At 40.9% G+C, this 17,707-nt stretch overlaps 1 protein-coding gene across 1 annotated transcript; it reads right to left on the bottom strand.

The window, feature by feature from the left end:
• Nucleotides 1-1,470: 1,470 nt before the first annotated feature.
• nubpl (nucleotide binding protein-like) lies at nucleotides 1,471-16,741 on the bottom strand. Its single transcript, XM_034159705.1, has 11 exons — nucleotides 16,577-16,741; nucleotides 14,643-14,787; nucleotides 14,340-14,374; nucleotides 12,005-12,095; nucleotides 11,891-11,930; nucleotides 11,671-11,761; nucleotides 9,696-9,789; nucleotides 6,134-6,219; nucleotides 5,210-5,330; nucleotides 4,763-4,845; nucleotides 1,471-2,251 (listed from the first exon to the last, which is right to left on the bottom strand). The coding sequence occupies exons 1-11, from the start codon at nucleotides 16,733-16,735 to the stop codon at nucleotides 2,189-2,191; spliced, it is 1,008 nt and encodes a 335-aa protein (XP_034015596.1). The 5' UTR covers nucleotides 16,736-16,741; the 3' UTR covers nucleotides 1,471-2,188.
• Between the last annotated feature and the right edge of the window lie 966 nt (nucleotides 16,742-17,707).

Here is a 17,707-nt window from a genome sequence, read left to right as displayed (position 1 = left end):
ATTCAATCATAGATAGTCCAAACTATACCTTTTTAGAATATTTATGATCAGACAAATAATGTGTTATACTTTTCAATATGATTGGAGCATTTTTAAATTTTGACCCCTGTGTAATTCTTCATTGACCCCTACCTGGCCACCATATTGGATTTTCAAGTGGCCATCACTTTTTTCTCAAACACTGATTTATGAAGAACATTCATGCCAAATCTGATGCTTGTATGACCAAGTGAACAATTCTGGCCAAAAGTCATACTTATCTGCTCCACTAGACTGTTGCAGTGAAAATGAAGCTGAGCCAGAAGATTTACAGTTAATTTACCTTCCAACCCCCACCAATGGTCACCTGTGGATAGTAATGGAAAAAAACAAAACAGTGACCATTATGACTTTATTTCTGAGGCAGTGTAAAGAGCCTCAATGTCCTTTATGATGAAAAGTTGAAGTGTTTCAGAAATCTGCCTGAATCAGGATGTCTTCTGAGCACTTCTCTTTGGAAGCTTTCTGATCACGTTCAGCTAAGAGAAGACTGCAGCATCGACTCGCACAACATTAGAGATTACATACGAATCTCTCCTGGCCTGCCAATGTGTTGGAAACTCAAAGAAAGAACTGGAGGATTGTAGCTGGGGAGGAAAAACATCAAGGCACCACCAGTTGTGCGTTTGCTAAGGTCTAACTTGGTGGCAGTTCCCCTGTAGACTGGTAACAAATTAAATGGTCAGACATTATATTGGTTTAACAAATATCATTTACCCCTAAGAATCTTTGCCACAGCGACTTGGTCCAGGTCCAAGTAAGTAAAGAGAAATAGATACATCAGATGTACAGCCACATTTTATTTTGGATGCTTACTTTATCTATCACTGCACTAATGCAATATCTCTGTTCCTTGATATCATTGATTCATTTTCTATATTCGCTTACTCTAATCAAGGGTTGGGGGAGGGGGTGTAACAGTGTAATTCTTGGTGTGCATTTCCATCTCGATGTTCTTATTTATTTATTAATGACATAAATACAGGTATAGATACAGATAAAGATGTAGTTTTTACACGAAGTAAAAGTTTTGTGACACACATATGATAAAGATGTAATATTTTAAAATATGTGCATACTTAGTAATACTGACGAGAATGTAATAAGGACAAAACAACATGTTTATCACTTAGACAATTTTCTCAAACAGTTCCGGTTGTTTGAGTCTCAGTCAAGCAGTGCTTTTAATTGTGCCATTTTAATGTCAGAATAACTGTAATACCAAGAGACATGAAACACTTCAAACTGCTATTAAATATCAACAGTTCAACACAATGGGGCAGCACAGTTTCATTCGAACCCCTGCGTGATATCGCAGGGATTTGACCACGTCTGGGGACAGCCTGCCACTGTGCAACACAAACACAGCATCACTTCACACAGAAAGATGGTGTACTGTTTTGTTTTCGGCTGCAATCACACAAGCAGTGGCAAAAAGTGCAGTTTTTTTTTTTCGGTTCCCAATGGAGAAGGGAAGACGAGGCAAATGGGAGTGGTCGTGTCATTAAGTGTTAGCCTACACAGCTAACCAGAGTAGCTGCGTTCTCTCGCCTACACAACCGCGTCAGCGTATTTGAGCTCCGGGTCGTAAACAAACCGCAATACATGTCCACTTTCCACCGCATCGTCACTTTTTCTTTGCATTTTCACTTTGTTTGATGAGTAATTTTCCCAAAAACTCAGAGAACGTGCCGTGTTGGTAAGGTTAGACCTTACTTGTGCGAAGTGCCTTGAGGGCTGTCCCTAGATGTAGGATTACTGTATCATGTTTTATACCCTTACCCACCCTCAAACAAGACTGTGCTGTCCAATTAACTGTTTTAAGGAACACTGTAGTGCTACTATGTCATTTGTTTACATATACGTATGTGCAAATGTGTGCAGTCCTTTGATAAAGTATTAACAGATTTAAATTACTGTGCAGAACATCAGCGGCATCTTTGCAATTCCATTCGCAAGCATGTTTTATAAAATAGTGACCTCCAGGAAAAAAGGGGTGGAATTCAACAGTATGGCAACATAAATGAGTTTTAAGAACCACATATTTATCATTTGTTTGGTGTTTGTGTGCCACGGACAACTTTCATGTCCTGTTTGAACATCCCAGTGGCTCCAGATCGATGAGCTCACTTCCTGACTAATCTGTCAATCAAGTGTTGACCTCCTCTAGGCTCTGGACAACAGCAGATGCCACCTTTCGATATGCGTCAGCCTGGAAAATGAACACAAACATACAAAAAGTAAAGCACAAGGCAACAACACACACACACACACACACACAGGTGACAGAATCCAGCTCCTCAGCCGCGTCATGATGAGGATAACTGATCAAGTAAGGGATTGCCTGTTAGGGTGAAATACGGTGGGGACATTTTGTTCCTAGTGGTCATTACGGTACGCATGAAGGCACAACAGAAACCCTGAATATGAGACAGATAACGTGGCTCTGGTGAAACAAGAAGTCCTCAATGGCAGATCAAGCGGAGGAAGTGATGCTTGTGACCCAATGGCTGTGAGGGCAGAAGGCTGCAGCAGGTCCTCAGACCCTGATCATCTGGGATTTCCCAGCCACTGGACCAGGCTAACAATCTGTCAAGGATCATGTTTGTCGAGAAGCAATGACATTCGCACGTTAAACAAACTCATGCACAGGTGTCTCTAGACTGACCCTGGATGTATATTTTCTATGCTGCACTGCACACTCACGTCTGGATTGTGAATCTGGAAGCCCCGGTGTCGAGCCTGTCATCAAGAACTCTCCCCTTCCAAAAATGACTGAATCCTTGAGGGTGTCAGTGAATGACTGATGACACTCCGTCTCTAACTTGTGAGTGCTGTCATCAGTGTTTATGCACCAACACTTGACGCTGACCATGACAAAAAGGCAACCTTCTCCAACAAGGTGAAGGCCATTCCATCTCTGATCCCAGCATCTGACAAGCTCATCCTCCTTTGCAACTTCAGTGCTTGGGTCGGGAAGGACCACCAGCTCTGGAACAGAACCATCAGGAGAAATGTAGTGGGCAAGAGCAATGCCAACAGCTTTCTGCTTCTCAAAAAGTGTGTGGAACACGATCTTGTCATCACCAACACCATTTTCAGGCAAAAGGAAAAGCTCAAAGTCTCCTGGAAACACCCTCGCTCGAAGCATTGGCACCTACTCGACTACATAATCATCCAAAAGTGTGACCAGAAAGATGTCCTGTCTACCGAGGCAATGATTGGTGCAGACGACTGTTGGACAGATCATCATCTGATCTGCTCCAGGATCCAACTGAACATCCATCACCAAGCTCAAAGACCCAGAAACAAAAGCAGGGTTTCAACAGTGACTAATGAAAGAACTCCCCATGAACTACTCTGTCCCGGGTCCTAAACATTGGGAGGAGCTCAAGACAACCATAACAAAAGCCTGCCATGAAACACTCGGACACCAAGAGAGGAAGCACCGGAACTGGTTTGCTGAGAATGATCAGGTCCTCCCAACAGCTCACTGACCAACAGTGAAAAGCTTTCTTCAACCTCCAGAAAGATCAAACCTCCCAAAAGAAAAAGTCTCTACTCCAGTAAAGTAAATTGACTCTAAAAAATTAAACTACAACCTGAAAAATCAGCAGTGGATCAAAAAGGCTGCTGAAATCCCGGCCATCACTAACAGAAATGACAGCAGAGGCCTTTTCAGTACCATGAAAACAATCTACAAACCCTTCACCCAAGGACAAGCACTTCTTCAAAGCAAGGATGGCCTGAGCCTGCTGAGAACCAAAGATGACATCAGTGCCTGAAGGAAAGAACATTTTGAAGACTTCCTGATCACCAACCCAATCCTTGAGGAGGACATGCCCAGCCATTTCCCAAGACATCATTGAAGAACTCAGCCAAACCCCAACTCTCAAAGAAACTCTCAACATACCTGGGTAGCCATGTGTCATGAAATGCCAACATCGATGATGCCGGCTCAAGTGTGCAGGAATTGCTTTCAGCCGGCTTCACACCTGTGTTTTCAGCAACAGAGACCTTCAACATGAGAGGAAAATCCTTGTATACAAAGCTGTCGTCTTGCCAACCCTGCTGTACGGATCTGAGAGCTGGATCACCTAACGCTGCCACCTGAAGACCCTTGAGTGATTACACCAATGCTGCCTGAGGTGTATCCTCCGCATCAGGTGGGAAGACTACCATACTAACGTCAGCATCCTGGCTGAAACCAAGCTCCAGAGCATAGAGTGTGTCATCATCAAGAGCCAGCTTTGATGTGTGAGTGATGTCGTTAGGATGGATGTCAGATGACTTCCCAAGCAGATCTTCCACTCCCAGCTGAGTGAAGACAAATGGTCTAGAGGAGAGCAGAAGAAATGCTACAAGTTCCTCCTGAAGCACAACCTCATGAACTTCTGCATCGACTTGAAGACCTGGGAAAAACAATCGAGGGACTGAACCAGCTGGCGAGCAATGATCTACACAGGAGTGGAAGTCTTCAAAAAATGCAGACAAACAATACTGAGGACAAAGTGCAAGGAGAGAGAGCAAGATCCTGACCAGCAGAAGCTTCCCGTTGCAACTACATCCAGCGTCTGACAGAAACAGTATGTATCATGACTGGACATGTCACTATACAGACACTCTATAGATGAATAGGAACATCATCCCTCTTCAATACATAAACAACAAAGTTCAAAACATAAGGAACAAAGGTCAGAATCAGAAGAATAGAATAGAATACCTCTGGGCTGCTGGGCGAGGAGATGACTACTGGCTGTCCTCTGTCTGACATTTCTCTGATGTTTAAGTGGAGAGGGATGTCTCCTGGAGAGATAGAAAGAATGTGACCTTTTACATGAAGTCCAAACATTTCCTAAAACAGTCTTCTATCATCTATTATTCTATGTGTGCAATTTAATATCTCTTGATTCAGTTGAATGGATGCCATAATTGCCTGATCCTCTTCCAAGATCAGGCAGAACGAGATTAAAGAATTTTTTTTAAAAAGATCTAGTCTTACCACCTGTATGATATTTGTTACATTTTGGCTTTGACCTATGGTAATATTCCCAATCTGAAAATATGGCATTAACAAGGGGACATTCCTCACTGAGGAGAGCTAACATGCAGAACATCATATGAAGTTTGCTTTTAATTAAGCAGCTGATTCACATATTGGTCGTCCTACCTAAGAACTTGACTCCCAGAGTCTCTGCCAGCTGTCGAGCCCCATCAGAGCCAAAAACATGAGTTTGGTGGTTGCAGTTGGGGCACTGAAAAACACTCATGTTCTGCACCAGGCCGAGAACCTTCAGGGACAAAATCAAACACATGTTCAGGTTTCTGTATCTTCATCACTATTCCAGTAGCATCTGACCTCACATACTCTATGATGGTTTGCTTATGACTATTTCACAGCAAACTATTTGTTTAACTGTCAGTTTCTATATTTCAAGTTGGATTTGTTTATGTTCCTTCTGATCCCCTCATAAAGTGATTTTATTGATGAGCACTAGTTTGGGTTGAATGCAGGGACTCCAGAGTGAAAACCTGCTGTGGTGATCAGGTAGAACACCCTCAGCCATCAATGTTACAGTGTCCCAGTGCCTTTTAGTTCACATTCTGGAGTCAGTGTGCTTGATCCCAACTGGATGACACATTGGAACTTCAGCCGTCTTCACCCTCATGTGGTTTGAAACTGGTTGAGTGTTTTTATTTCTGCTGGCTGGAGACATATTTGTTGGATGCAGATTTGTTGTCATATAAAGGAACAAACCATGTGTGGTTCAGCATGTTGCTCAGGAAGATATCAAAACATCATAGCAGCTGTCTTTGAATTTTCTGACCCATCAGTTGGTGGACAATCCGTGGTACCAGCTAAGCTTTAGTTTGTCCAGATTAATGGGTGAAAATGTTCATTTCTTTTAAAATATCATGGATGGTGGATTGGCCCACTGTCAATCTAATGGCTGTGATAGAGGGTTGACTCAATATTACAAATTTGCAGAGCTCTTTATTCTGTGTTTTATACTTACTTATAGTTACATGATGAGTTATGCCACAATAAACAAACAAAAGCAGCTCAGCACGCACACACATACACAAACGTTACCGGCACGTGAACTTTCTTAAACATCTCAGTTCCTCTGCGAGCATCCAGCAGGGCGATGTCTTGCGGCGTTGACACAATGACCGCACCTACACACCAAAAATAGCTACATGAGAAGGCTGTATGTGGCAAAGTTTTAGACGGCCACAGTGAGGACGTAATTGAAAAATAGGGTCAAGAGATGATGAAGTCCTTTGGACAAAGAAAAAAGACATTCTGACCAAATATGAGGAAAGTGGCAATTCAAGGTCATTGGAAATCTTTGTGTATTTAGACACTGATTCAAGGAATCTATATGCAAAATAAAAGGGGAAAAACTGACTGAGCAGTTTTCAGAAATACAGTGCACCTGGAAAGTATTAACACCACTTCAATTTTCCACATTTTGTTATGTTACAGCCTTATTCCAAAATGGAGTTAATTAATTTTTCCATCAAAATTTTACCCACAACACCCCATAAAGACAACATGAAAAATTTTTTTTTTTTGGTAATGTATTAAAAACAAACAAAAACAAAAAACCTAAGAAATCACATGTAAATAAGTATTCACACTCTATGTTCAACACTTTGTTGATGCACCTTTGGGAGCAATTACAGCCTGAAGTCTTCTTGAATATGATGCCACATATTTTTTACCCATTCCTCTTTGCAGAACCTCTCAAGCTCCATCAGGTTGGATGGGGAGCGTTGGTGCACAGACATTTTCAGATCTCTCCAGAGATGTTCAATTGGATTCAGGTCTGGGCCACTCAAGGACATTCATAGAGTTTTCCTGAAGCCACTCCTTTGATATCTTGGCTGTGGGCTTAGGGTCATTGTCCTGCTGAAAGATGACCCGTCGCCCCAGTCTGAGGTCAAGAGCGCTCTGGAGCAGGTTTTCATCCAGGATGTCTCTGTACATTGCTGCATTCATCTTTCCCTGACTAGTCTCCCAGTTCCTGCCACTAAAAAACATCCCCACAGCATGATGCTGCCACCACCTGCTTCACTGTAGGGATAGTGCCTGGTTTCCTCCAAACATGAACTGGCATTCACGCCAAAGAGTTCAATCTTTGTCTCATCAGAGCAGAGAATTTTGTTTCTCATGGTCCGAGAGTCCTTCAGGTGCCTTTTGGCAAACTCCAGGTGGGCTGCCATGTGCCTTTACTAAGGAGTGGCTTCCATCTGGCCACTCTACCACACAGGCCTGATTGGTGGATTGCTGCAGAGATGGTTGTCCTTCTGAAAAGTTCTCCTCTCTTCATAGAGGAATGCTGGAGCTCTGACAGAGTAACCATCGGGTTCTTGGTCACCTCCCTGACTAAGGCCCTTCTCCTTCAATCGCTCAGTTTAGACGGGCAGCCAGCTCTAGGAAGAGTCTTGGTGGATCCAAATGTTGTCCATTTACGGATGATGCAGGCCACTGTGCTCATTGGGACCTTCAAAGCAGCAGAAATGTTTCTGTACTCTTCCCCAGATTTGTGCCTCATGACAATCCTGTCTCTGAGGTCTGCATACAATTCCTTTGACTTCATGCTTGGTTTGTGCTCTGACATGCACTGTCAACTGTGGGACCTTATATGTGTAGACAGGCAGTGGTGGGCACAGCTAACCAAACGTTAGCTTCGATAACAAATAATCAAGTTAACTTTTATAATGCTAAACTGACAAACCACTAAAAAATTTAGAGGCGGCTACAGCTAACCGATAACTTTGAGTATCGTCTCCGGTACACTCAACTACTGACAGGCTGGTTTTGAGTTTAAAGACCACCAATGGTTCTGATTAGAATCAAAGACGATCACAAACCCAACACAACGAACGAGTCAGCGCTTCAGTCTTTGTAAATTGTAAATGTAAATTGAGAAATGTTCATTTCTGACCCTTGAGGGAGGCCATGGGGACTATCAGAAAGCATCAAGGTCATTTTTGGCCTTTTGCAGGCCCCTGGGGAGCCTTAGAATGAGTTGAGGACAATGAAAATCAGTCTAAGGACAGTGTGGAAAAATGGCTTTTTAAATTTTTTAACCCTTTCTGGTGCCATGGGGCTCCCACAGGGATTCAATCAGAAAGTCCAACGTACCAGCACCAGACAAAGGATCCCAGGGATAGACAGTCCGTGGGCGACTGTAGTATAATTTTCTCAATACAACAGGTGATGTGCTAAAACAAACGTATTAGTAAGAAATGCAAATGCCAATAATGAGATGATTATGTTGTGTGAAGTAATATTGTTAGCATCTGTTATATGATGAAATTAAAATAGTTAATAGTAACCTGTTACTGAATGAAAATAGTTTATAGTGTTCAAAGAAGCACCTCAGGGCACCTATTGTGCTCTCATATGCACCACATGTAAACCATATCAGAAAATAATGGTGAAAAATAAGAACGCAAATGATTAAGTCAGGTTTGGACATGCCTGAACATGACCCTGAAAGTTGACACAAACAGATATCAGAATGGTGTGATGTTACAATGTAAAGGAGCTGTTCTTCAGGCATGGAAAGCAACAGTCCCAACAGAATAAAAGGCGGACACACGCCAGTGTTACATCAGAGTGTTTCTCGTGTAATTTGTGTGCATTGCTGAAATGCTCTCCTCTTTTTGCCAGCAACAAAGACTTTGCCGCACTGAACTCTGACTCCTGGAGGTTTTTTTGAACAACTGAACACCTTTAAATACTTAGAATTGCATCCAGTGAGCAGGAACCTTGAGAAACTGTCTGAAATTTGGTATTTTCTGTACCAAATTTCAGAAAAATTCAACAAATTGTTTTTCAGAGAATCATCAGACTTCACACTGCGCACAAATGTTGATGACATAAGTTCTATAGACCTTTGTCCAAAGCACTAACATGCTTTCCCTCCTTATTATGTTAGTCTTCACTTCTTTAAGGGGCGGGGCTTCATTTACAAAACCACAGGAACTGCTTTTCTCACCTCCTCTGCAGGAGAATGAACTTCTACAAGCTCTCAAGGACTCGTAGGTCTTTAGGAGCTTTACTGTATGGTTCTGAGACTTGGACACTAACCAGTGACCTAAGGCAGGAACCGAATGTATTTGGTGCTCTGCCTCTTTGAAGGATCCTGGGTACTGCTGGAATGACTTTGTGTCAAATGAGTGGCTACTTCTGGAGACTCAGATGAGGTTTGTCACTTGCATTGTGAGGGAACATCAGCTACAACATTCTGGTCATGTGATGAGTTTGTACGAGTATGATCCAGCACACAGGTGCCTCAGTGTCAAGGACCTCAGAGACTGGAAAAGGCCAAGGGGGCGCCCACGTTTCACCTTGCTGTGGCAGACAGATGGTTACTTTCAAGAGGTGGAGAAGGACCTCTTGTCTTTCCAGGTGGTTGCTATCCAGAACCCAAGATGGTTCTGTGGTGTGATAGATGCAGAAATGTGCATCACCAATGCGTGCCCCCGGCGCCGACCTCAAGCTCAAACTGCTACAGCCATGAAAATCGAGGGGTTTGTTAACGCTTAGGAGTCTAAAACACAAAGAAACACTGATGTAGATGCACTGAGGAGGACTGCTGAGGGTTTGGGGTTTGTGTGTGTGTGTGTGTGAGCCTGGCCTGCTATCGGGATGTTCTGGCTGATTGACAGTTGAACGTCTCCTGTGCCTGGAGGCATGTCGATTACTAGATAGTCCAGTGATCCCCAGTCCACCTAGAACCACTCGCGCGCACGCACACACACACACACACGCACACACACACACACACACACACACACACACACACACACACACACACACACACACACACACAGGATAGGGAAGTGCGGGATGAGCTGCCTGGACTGCTGTCACCACAACCCAGACCCGGATAAGCAGCAGAAAACGGATGAACTTTACAGAACACCGAAGGTGGAATTGTAATAAATTCTACTCAAAATTCAGCAAATATATAGAAACAAATATAAATAAGCAACGTAGGAGCTTGTGCACGTACAGACCGTGCATGGACTGTCCACTGCAAAAACTCTCCCTCTCAAAATAAGACAAATAATCTGAACTCTAGCCAAATTGTCTTGTATTAAGCAAAAAAATCTGCCAATGGGGTAAGAAAAATTTTTTGGTTAGAATTCCAAAAACTAGCAAAATGTCTAGGCACTGAATAATCAAAATGTGCCTTAAAACTGGACAGAATTCTTATTTTAAGATTAGCCTCTGTCTTAAAATAAGGAAAACAATCTTGTTTCTTTGCTTGGATGATTTGAAATCTGTTGCCTTTTCTTGTTACTGGTTAAATACAGCTTGATATTAGCTGGAAAAACTTATTTAGAAAAAGTGAGATACATTTTCTCAAAATCAAACATTTTTTCTTATGTTAAAAATGCTTGACAAGATTATTTTTCTATTCAGACAAAAATTAAGTCAAATTTTCTTTAAACAAGTCTTTTTTTACTTTCTTAGATATCAGTTTTTGCAGTTCATTTGCTTGTGTTTTATTAAGTTTTAGCACCAGAGCACCAGTTTTATTTGAACAGCCGTCTTTGAATTCTGCAATATGAAAGTCATAGTTGTGGGACCCTATCTTGATTCTTGATGATCTAGGGTGCACAATCTAAAGCGCACAGTACAAAGTGGGCTGGATTTCTTTTGATCATTAGTCACGGGCGCATTATGGGCCGAACGTGAAATCAACCAAACAGATTGTCAGCTGGTGTTCGGTTTCGATTTGCACGTATAAATGTTACACTCTGAAAACGGAGCAAGAATTGTTTTTTTAAAGAAAGAAAAAGACACTTTTTTCTTCCCGACAGACTTTCTTTTTCTTTATTCTTCTTCTCCTTTTTTCTTTTCAACACTCTCTGAACAACAACATCAGAAGCAGGCTTAAACAATCAATCACTGATTAACATATTCACAATAAGACAAAATAAACTAGCAAGATGAATGTTTTCAAACAACTTAAAATGCACTTTTCCTTATAGTAAAGAGAATACACTGTAAACAAAAATAATCACCACCTATAAGCAGATTCTTATTTCTCGTCATCTGCAAGGCAAAAGTAATCAATCACAGATCACCGATCCCTGTACCACTGTTAACAGCATTTGTAAACTGGACCATGTATAACAATGAAGTATTATGTTTGTTAGAACATTTTTAATCATGAACTATGTTTTCAAGTATATTTAATAATGACTTACTGTCTTTTTATCACTTTAAAGCGATGAATCCTGTTTTTAATTACCCTAGGCAATAAAGTTATTCTTTTTAATAGCATATTGAGTTCAGGTTTCACTGTCGTCATCATCATGCAGTGTTTGTTTACACCATGCTCATATTCTAACCATGACACAAACGCAATAAAAAAATACCCTGAAAATTAAATAAATAAGTAAATAACACTTATTCCAAAGACAGAATAATAATACAAGTAATTCAAAGATGCCACTGAGACACAAACACACACACACACACACACACACACACACACACACACACACACACACACACACACACACACACACACACACACACACACACACACACACACACACACACACACACACACACACACACACTCTGAGAATCGTTACCTTCCTGAGCAGTTTCTCTATTGCTGACATCACCATCAGTCCCCTCCACACTATCGGAGCCACGTCGTCCACCAAGAACCCCATTGACATACTGAGAGAGGAGGAGGCAGAAACGGGGGTCAGAGGTCATACAAAGGAGCAAACGTTCTTTTGTTTTTGCACTGAACAAGGAAAGAATAAGTAACAGTGACATCACATAATGTTTACGATGAGAACTAACCAGGGAATCCCATAGTTGGTGAGTGGGATCATCAGATTATCTGGAAAATAATGTTCTGTTACTGTACAAAATTCATGAAAGACACCAACTGTGTGAAATTTGTATGTGCTGTACTGTCAGTGAGGCCCGGGTTCCCCCTCAGGTTCATCAACTTGGGAATCGAGGGACCGTAGATATCAGCATCCAGCAGGCCAACAGACTTAGACTGAAACAGGCACACAAAGACAAAGAGGGAGAGAATAACCAATGTGCATTTGACAAAAATCTACATGGAGTTTCATTTAACAACAACTCCAAATGTACAACCCCTGGCAAAAATTATGGAATCACCAGCCTCTGAGGATGTTCATTCAGTTGTTTAATTTTGTAGAAAAAAAAAGCAGATCACAGACATGACACAAAACTAAAGTCATTTCAAATGGCAACTTTCTGGCTTTAAGAAACACTATAAGAAATCAAGAAAAAAAGATTGTGGCAGTCAGTAACGGTTACTTTTTTAGACCAAGCAGAGGGAAAAAAATATGGAATCACTCAATTCTGAGGAAAAAATTATGGAATCACCCTGTAAATTTTCATCCCCAAAACTAACACCTGTATCATATCAGATCTGCGCGTTAGTCTGCATCTAAAAAGGAGTGAACACACCTTGGAGAGCTGTTGCACCAAGTGGACTGACATGAATCATGGCTCCAACACGAGAGATGTCAATTGAAACAAAGGAGAGGATTATCAAACTCTTAAAAGAGAGTAAATCATCATGCAATGTTGCAAAAGATGTTGGTTATTCACAGTCAGCTGTGTCTAAACTCTGGACCAAATACAAACAACATGGGAAGGTTGTTAAAGGCAAACATACTGGTAGACCAAGGAAGACATCAAAGCGTCAAGACAGAAAACTTAAAACAATATGTCTCAAAAATCGAAAAATGCACAACAAAACAAATGAGGAACGAATGGGAGGAAACTGGAGTCAACGTCTGTGACCGAACTGTAAGAAACCGCCTAAAGGAAATGGGATTTACATACAGAAAAGCTAAACGAAAGCCATCATTAACACCTAAACAGAAAAAAAAACAAGGTTACAATGGGCTAAGGAAAAGCATTCGTGGACTGTGGATGACTGGATGAAAGTCATATTTAGTGATGAATCTCGAATCTGCATTGGGCAAGGTGATGATGCTGGAACTTTTGTTTGGTGCCGTTCCAATGAGATTTATAATGATGACTGCCTGAAGAGAACATGTAAATTTCCACAGTCATTGATGATATGGGGCTGCATGTAAGGTAAAGGCACTGCGGAGATGGCTGTCATTACATCATCAATAAATGCACAAGTTTACGTTGATATTTTGGACAATTGAAAGGATGTCTGGGGATGTTTCAAGATGAAAATGCATCTTGCCATAGAGCAAAAACTGCGAAAACATTCCTTGTAAAAAGACACATAGGGTCAGTGTCAATGAGTAGATCTGATTTGATGCAGGTGTTAGTTTGGGGGATGAAAATTTACAGGGTGATTCCATAATTTTTTCCTCAGAATTGAGTGATTCCATATTTTTTTCCTCTGCTTGGTCTAAAAAAGTAACCATTACTGACTGCCACAATCTTTTTTTCTTGATTTCTTATAGTGTTTCTTAAAGCCAGAAAGTTGCCATTTGAAATGACTTTAGTTTTGTGTCATGTCTGTGATCTGCTTTTTTTCTACAAAATTAAACAACTGAATGAACATCCTCCGAGGCCGGTGATTCCATAATTTTTGCCAGGGGTTGTAGACTTAGTTTAGCACCTTTTAGTGATGGAGAGAAGCTTCCTGAATATTCTGACTGAGTGAGACACCACAGACTGACTATTACAATTATGATAATGAAGCAGAGTTCATGTTCCATTTATTGATGTTATCTGCTGTAATTTGCGTGTGTGTGTGTTTGTTTGTTTTGTGAACAGCTTGCTTTTAAGAATTGTGCACATCTTTCAATCACCATTGTGAAAAAACCTTTTGCACTATGGTCAGAACACCTTGGTAGAAACAAGTTAATGTTCAAACTAATACATACAGTTTTTTATTTACTAGTTTGAGAGGTCCTGCAACTCAGGTGCGTCATGTAACAAAAAGTCACGAGTTTCTTATTCATAACAATAATTATAGGAATTATTTATATCAGCCTTTCACAGGAATCAAAGCACTAAACAAAAAACTCCAATAATAAAAGAATAAATGCCAACAATAAGAAGTACACTTCAACAACACACATAAATCCCAAATTAATGAGCTGATAAAACAGAAAAAAGGTGCAACTTATTATATTGTACTTTGTACACATTTATCAATAAATTTCACAATTTTTTTCTCAGATTTGATGTTTTGATAATTATAGACCTGTCTAAAGGCATACACAGCAATAAATAAACAAATTAACTAAAATTTGATATTGGAGATAATGTTTCTTACTGGATCGTTGGCCGTCAGTCCAAGAGCCAAATTCACTGCAAAGGACAAGAGAACAGACATGAAAACATTAAAAACAGAGATATGATTTTATTTTCTGGAGAACCTGACAACATGACACTGTTCTGCCCCCAGCGCAAAAAGAACACTTTTAACAAAGTATATAAAGTTATTAGATTTAAAGTTAATTAAATGAAAAATATCCATCTTAGAAAATGCAATTTCCTCTTTCTGTCAAACTTTTAGGAGCTTTAAAGAGTAGAGCAGGAAGACGGCATCCCTCTGTCTCCAGCCAGATGTTGATACCTGCTGTGGTGGACTTGCCCACGCCGCCTTTCCCCGAAGCCACGACGATGACCTGTTTAACCCCTGTGATGGCCTTCTGTTTGGGAAGACCTCTGGCCATCTGGTGCTTCTGTCTCTCCTGTAATGCTTTGCTGTCCACTGACCTCTGAGAGACAAAAGAATAAAAAAATAAATAAAATACACAATTCAAGAAGTAAAAAATGAGGGAGGAGAATCAGCATCTCCAAATCTGAGACCATGGTCCTCTGTCGGAAAAGGGACTATTGGGCACCACAGTCTCATTTGAGGGGGGGCGCTAAAGGGGGAAAATATGACACATATGATGTAATTTCTCTACTTCCGGGGGAAAAACCACGGCATTTTCAATGTGTTTTTGGGCAAATTACACACAAAGTAAAAATGCAAAAAAAAAGTGATGATGCGGTGGAAAGTGGACATGTGTTGCAGTTTGTTAATGATCTGGAGCTCAAACGTGTTGAGGCGGTTTTGCAGGCGAGAAAATGGAGCTACTCTGGTTAGCTGTGTAGGCTAACGCTTACCAACACAATGTCTCCCATCTGCCTCGCATTTTCTTCTCCACTGGGAACCGAAAAAAAAATAAAAAATTGGGACTGCTTTGGTAATTACAGCCGAAAACAAAACAGTACACCATTTTTCCATGTGATGTTATGCTGTACATATATTGAGCAATGGAGTGGAGGTCCCCCTAAGTGGTCAAATCCCAGGATATCAAGCAGGTTTCAAACAAGACTGCGGCACCTTATTCTCCCCTCTGGGTCAGCGGAGAGTTACTGCCCAAAGTTGAGAAGTTTAAGTATCTCAGAGTCTTGTTCATGAGTGGAGGTAAGGTGGAGCGTGAGATTGATAGATTAGGGCAGCGTCTGATGTTTTATGGGTGCTGCAATGGACCGTCGTGATGAAGAAGTTGCTGAGACAGAAAGCGAGACTCTCAATTTACAAGTTGATTTAGGCTCATATCCTCACCAATGCTCATGAACTTTGGGTAATGACCGAAACAAGAAGGTCACAGATACAAGCAGTGGAAATGAGATTCCTCTGTCAGGTATCTGGGCTTACTCTCCAGGACAGAATGAAGAGCTCGACTATCTGGGAGAGACTCTGAGTAGAGCTGCTGCTTCTTCGTATCGAAAGGAGCCAGCTGAGGTGGTTCGGGCCACCTCACCAGGACACGCTGGAGGGATTATATTTCCCAACTGGATTAGTATCCTTGGGATGCCCCGGGAAAAGTTACAGGACTTGGCAGAGGATATGGAAGTGTGGGTTCAGCTGCTTAGTCTGCTGCCACCGTGACTCGGGTAACCGTCAGAAAATGAATGAATGATACAGCAAAAAATACAATATTTTTCCCATAATGATCAATATGAACACTTATCATGAGATACAATTTATTAATGTTGCCAGTATAAAAAGTAACTTGATAATGACTGATACCTGAGAGCACATTTATTAACTTTAGAATACTGTTTAAAATAACCGAACTTAAATATTTAACTTTGTAAATATGCTTTATCTGCCTTAACAAAACAAATCAGCTAGCCTTACACCACTTATTAAAGTAACGTAAATAAAACTAAAAGACGAGTTAGGACTTTTAATGTGAAAGGTATAGATGGGAAGTGTAAATATTCCCATTGCGGGTGCCTTGACGATAAGTTTAAGTTTGCGCGCGCGCGCACACACACACACACACACCTACCTACCTACCTACCTTTTGTAATTCTGCGATAAACACAACTGGGTCGTGTGGCCTAAACTTTTTATCACGCTACAATTTGGAAGTAGAGCGCTAAATTACCCTTCTAGATACTTTTAGGGTTTACATATTTTTAAAAAGTTTATTTTTAATAACAAACGAGCGAGCTTGTTTCCGCTCAGGAGGGCTGTTTTTCGTCTTGAACAGACTGTTGTCTTACCTGACAGCGTATAAATTGCACACAGGACGCAGGTCCGTATTTTATTCCTGTTTCTGGTCGTAAAATTGAAGATTCTGTCATAAATAATCTCAGAAAATGTAACAGTCTGCTGTACGTGAGCGAAGCCATGGTTAAAACGCGCGTTGGGTTCGAGTACATCAAGTTTACGCAATGAATGCGCATAGAGTGTGGGCCTTTTTCACTGAGTGGGTTTAATTTCTCTTTTGAGAATTTTGTTATTATTGGAAAAACCCGAAAGAAAAAATACAAATAAATGAACAAAGAATAAATCTAGAAATACAGAACAAGCTCAAATAATAGTTGATGTGTGGAAATGTAATGATTAAAATGTATTTATTTATTTGTTAATTTATTACAGCATTTTTTATGCATTACTTTATACTTAAGTAATTTCTCGTTCTACGCATATACTGAAATCATTCAAACGAAAAATAAATTTGACTCGCGTTACTAACCTAGAGAGAAAAAAACACTAGGGTGGACACCGAGCTCCTGTGTATGTTATTTTGGTCCACCATCTTGAGAGAGATATCACAATTTTGTGTCCTACTGCTGTACTGACAGAAACAACACATCCAAATCTCCTGTCAGTAACCCTCAAATCAATTCACTGCATGAACCCCTCAAATCAGTTCACTGCATGAACCCCTCAAATCAGTTCACTGCATGAACCCTTCAAATCAATTCACTGCATAAACCTCACAAATCAGTTCACTGCATGAACCCCTCAAATCAGTTCACTGCATGAACCCCTCAAATCAGTTCACTGCATGAACCCTTCAAATCAATTCACTGCATAAACCTCACAAATCAGTTCACTGCATGAACCCCTCAAATCAATTCACTGCATGAACCCTTCAAATCAATTCACTGCATAAACCTCACAAATCAGTTCACTGCATGAACCCCTCAAATCAATTCACTGCATGAACCCTTCAAATAAATTCACTGCATAAACCCCACAAATCAGTTCACTGCATGAACCCCTCAAATCAGTTCACTGCATGAACCCCTCAAATCAGTTCACTGCGTGAACCCCACAAATCAATTCACTGCATGAACCCCTCAAATCAGTTCACTGCATGAACCCCTCAAATCAATTCACTGCAT

This window comes from Thalassophryne amazonica, chromosome 19 (genome assembly GCF_902500255.1).
Source record: "Thalassophryne amazonica chromosome 19, fThaAma1.1, whole genome shotgun sequence".
Classification (NCBI taxonomy): domain Eukaryota; kingdom Metazoa; phylum Chordata; class Actinopteri; order Batrachoidiformes; family Batrachoididae; genus Thalassophryne; species Thalassophryne amazonica.
The sequence above is the reverse complement of the archived record's forward strand: the minus strand, read 5'-3'. Positions and strand labels throughout refer to the sequence as shown.

Coding starts and splice junctions, on each gene's coding strand:
- nubpl (XM_034159705.1), bottom strand. CDS start 16,735: ATGTACTCGAACCCAACGCGCGTTTTAACCATGGCTTCGCTCACGTAC. Junction 9,790..11,670: donor TAGAGAAACTGCTCAGGAAG/GTAACGATTCTC, acceptor GAGTGGTTCTAG/GTGGACTGGGGATCACTGGA. Junction 4,846..5,209: donor TCTGGGAGTCAAGTTCTTAG/GTAGGACGACCA, acceptor CTATCTCTCCAG/GAGACATCCCTCTCCACTTA.